The 10,146-nt window shown below is 47.8% G+C and overlaps 1 protein-coding gene across 1 annotated transcript; it reads right to left on the bottom strand.

Annotated features, from left to right (window-relative positions):
• Positions 1-1,021: 1,021 nt before the first annotated feature.
• Positions 1,022-9,176, bottom strand: AWAT2 (acyl-CoA wax alcohol acyltransferase 2). Its single transcript, XM_054544235.1, has 7 exons — positions 9,092-9,176; positions 3,597-3,707; positions 3,171-3,241; positions 2,723-2,927; positions 2,314-2,488; positions 1,435-1,634; positions 1,022-1,211 (listed from the first exon to the last, which is right to left on the bottom strand). Exons 1-7 carry the CDS (start codon positions 9,174-9,176, stop codon positions 1,057-1,059), a joined length of 1,002 nt encoding a protein of 333 aa, XP_054400210.1. The 3' UTR covers positions 1,022-1,056.
• Between the last annotated feature and the right edge of the window lie 970 nt (positions 9,177-10,146).

Here is a 10,146-nt window from a genome sequence, read left to right on the forward strand (position 1 = left end):
ACTGGACCAAATGGCACCCACCCAAGAGGGATGGAATGAGAGGGATGTGAGCCAAATTTTTTAGCCTGTCATTGCAACAGCCATTAGAGCAAGAGTCTGAGAGACTTGCCATTCAGAAGGAGAGTTCTTTATGGCTACTAAAAGCCAGGCGCCTCATTTCCATCCTGAGCAGGCTGGCTGACTCTCAAACAAAGGCCAGAATTATAGGGCCACACAAGTATAAGCAAGTTGCTGAGGGAACGACAGAGAAAATTAGGCCTGAGCCCAACCCATTCTGTTACAGCTTTGTGAGGCGGAAACTGAGTGCCGGCTAGTGGGTAGCAGAGGGTATTTAGGGCGTTGTTTGCTCAGGGACAGGAAATGGGTAAAATGGTTGGAGAAGAAAATTGTTGCTGTAGCTCTCCAATTTATAAAGTTCAATCACATCCAATATTGTTTGATCTTCCCAACAGCCTTTGAGGTAAGCAGGAGACAGATTGTTAGTCTCATTTTATAGATGAAGAAAGGAGGCTCAGAGGTGACTGATTGCCCCAAAGTCACATGGCTTGAAAAGTTGGTGGAGCTTGAACTCAAAGCCCACTGGCTCTCAAGGCCCCAGTCCTACTCCTGTAGGAAGTAGGGCTCAATGCCAGAAGATGGGGCTCAATGCCGGGAGATGGGGCTGTTTGACAGCTAGAGAAGGAGAGACATGCATCCCAGAGCCTTCAAAACAGAGTAGTTGGTGCACACGCAGTATCAGAAGATGGGCTTTTTCTTTTGTCCATTGTTTTCCTCAATGCTGGCGCCAAAGTGCCGTCAGGGCACCCCTCCCCTAGGCTCTTCCCTGTTTCTTGGGACTATCTCTCCAGTAGCTGCAAAGAAAGGGCAGAAAAGAGCTGGAAGGAAAAAAAATGAAGTGGGAAAAGGAGTGCAGAAAACAAGCAAATGAAGAAACAGCCCCTCCCCATAAGGAGGACTGGTCAAATCAGGAGCAGGAGCCCGATAGGTGACTTTTGTCCTCCTGTTCTCACTGGGTCCATACCTTCCAGCCAGGCTGAAGGTTGCTGGGGATGTCTGTCAAATTATCTCCAGCTCCTGGGTCTCTGAGATACCAAACTTGGTCTTATGCTGGTCAAACAGTTTACGTAGGGCATCAATATAGAGTGTGTGATATTTAGCCACGATCTCCTGGCTTGGATTCTCAATCTTGGGCATTGGTAGAGGCTCCCCGACTGCCAGGGGAGACAGTGAAGGAAAAGGGAAAAGCATCAGAATAGCTCATTCCTCAGAATGGGCCCCAGGCTTCAAGCCCAGACTCTCCCCATCCTCACCTCAAAAAGCTACCACTCATCCCAGCCAGCCTCCCTGCCTCTGAGCAGAGTCAGAGCTGAGGTTCAGCCTCAGAGCTAGATCCTGTGTCCCAGACTGAGGCTGCCAGCAGAAACGCCCACTCACCGATGGTGGTTACAGGCCGACTATAGGGCAGAAGGCCCCAGGAGTTCTTGGTGAAGCCACGTCCATAGAAAGCACAAGGGTAGATGTGTACCATGCTCTGGAACCACTTCTGGAAGCGGTTGACAAAGCCACCAGGAGTGAAAATGTGCTGATCATAGAGGTCCGTCTCCCCAAAGGCATAGGTAGGTATTAGAGCCACCCTGCAGAGCAAAAGCATATCCTCTGAAGCCCAGAAAGGTAGGGACCTTGTCAAATGCCAGACACGCTGACGGCCCATGATCCCTGGGTCTGCCTACAGGCTTCTCAGACCCCAGTCCAGCTGTGCCTAGGTCCAAGTTGAGTGTGGGGGCTCCATGGCCTACCCCTGGCTGCCTGTGGGAGCAAAGCAGCAGTAAGCTAAAGGAGGAGGCAAGCCCAGACCCTCCTAAGAACCCCTGGGTCGGAAACGCTGGAAAGCAAGACCCAAGGGCCATGCCAGTTGATTTTCTTCACTTTAACACAAGCTAAGCTTGGCTCTCTCTGAGACAGAGTTGTTACCGGTCCCCTTGTATAGAAAGGCCGGCCCAGATGAGAGGCTGGTGTGAGGGAGAACAGGCTCAGGGCTGGCCCTCTGCCCGTTCTGCTTCAGCAGAAATGCCTCCAGGACCTGGCCCCAGCTCTTCAACCCAGAGGTGGCTTTCCTTCTCCCTCTTTTTTTTTTTTAACTTATTTATTTTTTTAATTGACAAATAAAAATTATCTTTCTGATGACCATAGTTCATAAGAATGTATTGTATACTTCCTCCTCTCTCTGTGGATGTCCTTTCGTCAAAACCCCCTCTTCTTTCCCTGCAACACTTTTGGATCCCTTCCGCCAGCCTGGACTGGAGCTGTCCTTACCCATGCTGAAGGGCCATGCGCACAAAGCCAGACCGGTTCTTCAACACCAGGGTAGAAGAGCCTGGCAGGCTGTATCTGCACTCAGCCAGTCCACCAGCCACCACAATGACCATGTTGCCTGTGCCTTTATGAGTCAGCAGAAAGTCAATGGAGGATTGACTCACAGAGCAGGCCCCTGGTGGATAGAAAAAGCCAAACAGCCACTGGTCACTTCCCAAACCCCTACATTTCCTCTCTACTGCTTCAAAGGATGGGGAGTGCAAGGAGCCTAACATCAGGCAGGTGAGCCTATGATAGCTGTTTCACACCAGAGGGGATTGGGAGCTGGCCTTGCTCTCACGCATCCCCCTACAATTCTCCCTTGGGGAGCCATTTTTTCTTTGGCTTTGTGTCCTAGGAGCCAACTTACCTGTAGACATTACATATTCTCTGAGGAAAGGTACCCAGAAAAAGGCTCCCAGTGTGAGTATGTAAGGGGTGATGCCAGGAAATATCTTGGAGAAGCCTGAGGCCTCTGTGGAAAAGTGGCCAAACCATCCATTGGCCAAGATCCCATGAGGGTGGCAGACGAGGATGTAATTGCGGCTGGGGCAGATGTCATGAGTCTTCAGAAGCTGCAGAAGAAAGTAGAATCAGGAGGGCTATCCCCAGGGTAGAGAACTTCTCTTTTGGGCAGAGCTCTGAAAGGAAAAGGACTGCTAGGTCTAGCCATGCAGGTTGCCCAATGTACAACTCCAGGGGGCGTCATTCTCAAAAGCCTCAATGTGGATGGCGCCCTCCACCCCTAGCCTGACCCAACTGCTAGCACTGAAGTCGGGGCTGGACCCGGGCCTGAGTGGGGACCTGGGGCTACTGACCTTGAGAGGGAAATAATCGCTGTAGTGTTTCCACAGGCGCCAGTGCCTCACAAAGGTAAACCGGCGGCCGCCTGAAAACAGAGGCAATGCAGCCAAGCTTTGTCCATTCCCACTGTGGGCCTGCCCCAGGGTGCTCTCACCCCCTGCTGTTTCCTGGCCTCTTAAGTGGCAACCAAGGTGGGCATATCAGGGCAATTTAGGACAGGCCTAGCTTCTGCTTCACTAGCTGCCCCTCCCCTAACCTACTCCAGTTCTGATCTGGGCCTTTCTACCACCTTAAAAGGACCCCTTCCCTCAACCTCTCTAGCCCAGGGAGGGACAGGCTGAAGAGCTGTCTGGGAATTGGCCAGAGCCTCTCAGGATTGTGATGAGAGAAGGGGAAAGAGCATGTGGCATGTGGCAACGGAGCACCAGCAGGACCCTTACCTTGCTGAGGGGTCTTCCAGTCAAAAGCCAGCCAGGTGAGAATAAGCACAGTGACAGGCCAGTATGGTGTGAACACCACCAGGTAGAGGTTGACAACAATCACAGTGGTTGCTGCAGGAAGCCCAGACCAGAGTTAATGAATTTGAAGCAGTCCCTCACACTTACCCTCTCTCCGGAGTTCTGTCCACCCCAAGGTCACGTGCACTCTCTCTCACCCATACCCACTCAACACTCTCACTTGTTCACCCCAGCACCTGGCCCATCTGCCCATGTCCCCAGCCCCCTCTTCTATCTGGCCTTGGGAACCTGATTCAGGTCTAGAAGGCAAGGTGTCTTCTTCCCCAGCTGAGCTTCACACTGTAAGGCCTCTCCTCTCTGGGCCCTGCTCCAGCACTGCACTGGGCTCTGCCTGCAGTGTGGTCAATGGCAGTGAGCCAGCGGTGGGCCACCAGAGGTGGGGAATCCTGGAACAGTTTTCCTCCAATTCACGTCCTCCTCTCCAAATCTTCTCTCTGAGGCATTAGTTAAGGGAATACCAAGGAAAGCAAAGACCCATCTTCAGCCTGGTTGGGAGCACACCAGATGGCAAACAAAGAAAAATACAAACCGGAATAGAATAAGATACTGGGCTGTATTAAGTTCCAGTAAGATAGGAACACTGTAGGTTAGCATAGTTAGGAAGAGTTACTAGAGATGAGTCATAGGGAGCCACACTCAGAATTATTACTGGACTCAGTTTCTAAGGCAGCTGTAAGTAAGATTATTTGGGAAAGTGGGTCAATAAAAGGTTAGAAAAGACAAGGAACATTTCTAATTGAACGTTGCAGATTGAACACAAGTTTTTGCCTTGACTTTTTGCTGGAGTTCCATGAAAATTATCATTAAAATGTTTTTTTAAATATAGATCCACAAGGAGAAAGAGAATTAATGAGATGCCAACAGCAGATAAGAGATATTAGCAAAACATTTCCATGTAGGAAAGCAGATGGAAGAGGGGGTAACTGACTTAGAACAAAAAAATTAAAATCTAGTTACCTGCAAGGGGGATGCCTACAAGATGTGAGCCTATTTGCACTGGAGGATCTAGGAAAGACTCAGAATTTGGAGGCATCAGGTGCCACAAGAGGCAGGGATGAGGCACAGGGCTAGAAAAACTGGAGGATTGGTTGAAAGTCTGCCAAGGAATTAGAACCCCAGGTTCCCTCTCCTCCCCTACACAACTGGATGATGGGAGGATAGTTCCCCAAAAAATTGAACCGAACAGACTCTAGACTCAAATACTTACACTAGACACAGCTAAGATATTATATATGCAGCCAAATTATTAATCAAGTATAGAAGTGGAATAAAGGCAATTTCAGATGCACACAGTCTCAGAAAATTTGTCTCCCATGCTCCTGTCTCAGAAAACTACTGGAGAATGTGCTTCACCAAAATGAGGGAGTAAACCAAGAAAGAGGAAGGCATAGAATCCAGGAAAAAAAGGACCCAACGAAGGAGGGCAGCAAGCAGGGCCAGGGATAGGGAGAGGTGAGCAAGGTGCCCAGGGCACAACATTGAGCAAGACACTCACTCTCAGGTCATGCATGTACTGGCCCATCACTTGCACAGCCCTGAGAATGAGCACCTTCTTAAATTTTGCACCCAAGGTGCCTCAAGGGCCCTGGAGGTGGCAGCTGTGCATGAGGCCAAATTGTAACAGAAGACACTGGGCTCCAGCAGCGATGTTCTAAAGGAAATAAAAGGATGGGGGGACTTAGATTCTTGTTGCATTTGCCCGTACTGAGAGATAGACATGTCTGCAGAGATTCAGAGGGTGAATTCATGATAACTAATAGATTTCTAACAGATAACAAAAGAAATGTAAAATGAAGCAATTAACTACAATTCATTTCAGTTTACGGTATGAGTAAGGCTACAACTAGACTTTCTGAATGAAATGAACGATTTTTCTAATACTTTGTGGTAAGAAACCCATCCCCTATATGGCTTTAGGATGCTTCACTATGAAATGTTAAATTTGTGTGTCTGTTTCAAGACCACTGTACTCAATTTTTTTTTTTTTTTTTTTGGACGGAGTCTCACTCCGTCGCCTAGGTTGGAGTGCAGTGCCATGATCTCAGCTCACTGCAACTTCCGCCTCCCGGGTTCAAGCAGTTCTTGTGCCTCAACCTCCCCAGTAGCTAGGATTACAGGTGCACGCCACCACGCCTGGCTGATTTTTGTATCTTTAGCAGAGACGGGGTTTCACCATGTTGGTCAGGCTGGTCTCGAACTTCTGACCTCAAGTGATCCACCCACCTCAGCCTCCCAAAGTGCTAGGATTATAGGCGTGAGCCGCCGCCACCGACCTGTACTCAATAATTTTATCTGTGAATTCTAGAGTCTGTGAAGCTTTTTATGTAACAGTTTTCTACCCAATATTTCATAGGGAGTGTTCACAACTGTGCTTCCTCTTTTCTAGTCTCAACGGTTTCTTTTTCCAGATAAACTTTGAAATTATTTTGTCAAATTGCAATGATGATACTTCTAGGATTGGAATTAGGTATTTTTAATCCTTATATTAAGTAGAAAAAGTTTTATTTCTATAAAATATTTAGTACTTAAGATTCAAAAATTGATTTTAAAATATTACACTAAAAAATAAAATAAAATAAAATAAAACGAGGCAATTATTAACTTCAGGGAAAACAGGAAATTCCATGGGAAAGGAAATATAATCTTGATGACTAAATAGCTCAATTATGAATCATATTTTCTAGTCATAGGCATTTAACCAAAACCTGTGCTATAACAATTTTGGGAGGATGGGGGAAGAGGAAGTTCTAGTGATAGTGTATGCAGCCAAATTCTCATCTTCCACATTAGGAAGTCAATAGACAATGTCTAGAATTGTTACTTCAGCAAATAATAAGATTTAGAAATATGGAAGTAAATTCCAGAAGAAAGAACCAATAAAGTTGAAAAGCACTGTCTTGGGAAAGACAATTAAGGGTGGAGCAAAAGCCAGCAGTTCTAGGGTTTTGATAAGCGCCATGTGACACTACTGACTTCTTCGAGAAGTAAAGAGAGGCATGGGTCTTGTCCAGAGGACACCTCCCAGTTTCCTTTAGGCTGTGCTCAAACCTAGGCAGTGCTGGGGACATCTTGTAAGTGTGGCCTCAGGTGGGGTGCCCTGTGATGTGATGAATCTTGGATCTGCCACTTACTGTGTGTGACCAAAGACGTTGCTGAACCTCAGTTCCTCATCTGCAAAATGGGAACTAAAATACCAATATCTGCACTATTTCCCCCACTTATTGAGAGGGCCTTCTCTCAAGGCCTTTAGGGTCCAGATGGATTCAAATGCACTCCTAGAGTGAAGAGCTGAGAGGCCTCCGAAGGGCCATTGCCCCACTTGCCCTATGTGAGCTAGTGAGGAAGGGGCAAACGCCTGCAGCCCACATCTGCTGCCAGGACCGAGAGCTCTTCTGCCTGCCCTCTCTGTACCTCTTAGTATACCCCAAAGTCAAACTCCAGTTAAGAGTCCTCTGAGTCCATTTTGTCCCTGGACTCATCCCCTTTCAGCCACTCTCCTCCTTAACCCTTCTCTGCTCCACCTGCCTCCCTGCCAGCTCACACTGGGACCTGATCCCTCAGTCTTGCTTCCTCCATTTCTCTCATGCCCCACCCCCCATCTTCAAGTCCTATTCATTCTACTCCAATTTCTTGAATCTCCCCTCTTCTTTCCTCTTCTCTGCATCACCATCACTACTGGCCTGGTCCAGATTACCACCATCTGGATTATTTCAACAGCCTCCTACCTGGCATTGCCCCTTTCACTTCTATCTTCCTATAATCAGTTTGCTTCACAGAGCTGGAGTAATCTCTGATGCCGTCACCCTGTGTCAATCTCCCTCATGGCTCCACATGGCTCTCAAAAAAAGTCCAAACTCCTTCCCATGGTTTACAAAGCCCTATACAATCTGTCCCCTGCCTGTTTCTCCAGTCTCTTCCTTCTTCCCTCTTTTGTTTGTTCATTCATTCATTCAATAAATATATATCGAGCACCAATTCTGTGCTTCTCACCCTCCACCTCACTTAACCACCGGCAGCTCCTTGAATGCATTATGTGCCCTTTGCCATCCTAGATTTTCCATGTGTTGCCCACTCTCTGCCCCAAATGCTCTTCCTTTCTTCACCTATTTCCTATTTGTCCTTCAAGAGTCAACTCAAATTCAAGAGAAAAATGGGCAGAGGTCATCAATGGGCAGTTAACAGAAAAAGAAATACGAATTGCTGATAAACATGAAAAGATGCTCAATCTCATCAGTAATTAAGGACGTTCAAAACGGAGCGACAGCTCATGGTTTCTTGCCTATCACTTCTGGGTGGAGGTAGTAAGGACTGTGGATGAGTTCTCCATTCACTTTCCCTTCCATGCTGTGGTAATCCCTCAAGCCCCATTTTGTAGCGACACAATTTGGTGGTGCCTCCGTCAGTCTGAGTATCAATGTCCACAGTGAGCGGTGACTCCCACCAACCTATGTTGGACATTCAGCATGAACAAGAAATAAACATTTGCTGGGTTAAGCCACTGAGATTTCAGGGTGAATTTATCAGCACGGCATACCTAGACCATCCTGATTAATACACCCTGAATGCTCCCACTTTGCAAATGAGGAAAACAAGACTCAGAAAGGATAAATACCTTGCTAAGAATTGCACAGATAGTAAGTAGTAGACCTGGAATTTGAAAACAGGTGAGGTGAGGTAAGGAATGCCCACCCTTCCTATTCACTGGCGTGCCTCTGTGCCAGCTCTGTGCACCAAGGCCTACCTGCATTCTTTATTCCTAGATAGCTTGCAAGGTCACTTAATTCTTTTCCCTGACTCCAGCCGGTACTCACCTGAACCACTGGAAAGGCAAGAATGTTTTCCAGGACCCCTTCCCATAGCGATGATTTGTTTCAGCATTTAGAACACAGTGGCCAGCATAGAAATAACTTTCACAAAGTGTTTGTAGTGTAGGTGTTGGAAGACATAGATGGATAAGTGGTCGAATTCCTCGGGACGAGGTTTCCAGAGCCTCGGTCTGCCACCTGACCCAACTGTCTCTCACTGGTGGTTTGCCTGAGTCCCTGTGGTTGCAGCCAAGCCCTTTTCCTTGGCTAGCCTCAGTGGAACTGCTCCTCATCTTCCCAAGGAATGCCCTCTACACCCCAATGTAGACCCATGAGGGCTCACACCTGCAGCAAAGTCCATGTGCATAGACGCACATATACACACCCCTGCATAGGCACGCACCCATATGCACACACACATGCCCACAGGGACACTCACAGATCCCACAAATACCATGGCCAGGTGGGTCAGGCCAGAGGCTGGTGTTACCAACCTTCCTGGTTTTACCGGAACAACCCTAGTTTGACCCTTGAACATCCTGCAACCCTAAAATCCTTCAGTCTCAGGCAAGCCAGGATGGTTGGTCACCCTACCAAAGGCTGAAGACTCACTGATAAGCAAGGCACTGAGGCACCACTGGAAAACAGCAAAGACGTCCAGGGCAGTCTTAAGGTCCTTCTTAGAGGGCAAGAGCATTGTGCCCAGAGTCCCAGTGGCTCCAGGTAAGCGCTGTTCAGCTGCCCAGCCCTGATTGCTCAGGAGTCTGTGATGTTTCCTCTCTTAATGTTTTCTTCCCCAGCCTCTGCCTAGCCTCCGCCCCTGTACCAACCCTCCGCAGAATTACAGGACCACATAATGCCTCTGCTTATCCAGTTCCTTCCAGCTGCCCACTCACCTGTACTTTTACCCACTTGGGTATTGCCTGGACTGAGATTGTGACACTCCTTTGCACACTTGGCTAGAGAAATGTGATGAAACCCTGGTGTGGGAAGTTAGTGTGAGCGTGCAGCTGACAAGAGGCCTCCAGGGCCAGTCTGGATGGTGGAGAGTGATGGGCAGGAAGGAGCCCCAGGCTCAAATGGGACACAGGGCTTGCATTTCTGTTTCTGAGGCCCAACTGTCTATGGTCTGTCAGTGACAATGGGAGTGGAGGGCAGAGGGAAGGAGGTCACAGGCCAGGCCTTAGAAATACCTTCAGCCTTTTGTTCAGTCTGGGAGAACTCATTACTCACATTGAAGAGACATCACATGTATGCCTGTGAGCTATCACAGGTATTGAATAAACCTGTTATTGAATGGAGAAACAAATATTGGGGTATATTATTCTGTGTACATGAAATTTTAGAATAGGCAAAACCAATCTATAGTGAAACCTGTGCTGGGGGATTGACTAGGAAGGGGCATGATGGAAACCTTTAGGGGTAACAGTGACATTCTCTGTCTTGATAAGACTTTGAGTTACACAGATCAAAACCTCAGTGAGTATATACTTAAAATGTGTACATTTCACTGCCTGTGGATTTTACCTCGAAAGTTCAAAAAAAAGTTGAACTCTCATTAATTCTGAAGTGTTTAGGGGTGAAGAATACTAGGCTGGGCATGGTAGCTCACACCTGTAATCCCAGCACTTTGGGAGGCCAAGGCAGGAGGATCATTTGAGGCCAGG

Source organism: Pongo abelii, chromosome X (genome assembly GCF_028885655.2).
Source record: "Pongo abelii isolate AG06213 chromosome X, NHGRI_mPonAbe1-v2.0_pri, whole genome shotgun sequence".
In the NCBI taxonomy this organism is placed as follows: domain Eukaryota; kingdom Metazoa; phylum Chordata; class Mammalia; order Primates; family Hominidae; genus Pongo; species Pongo abelii.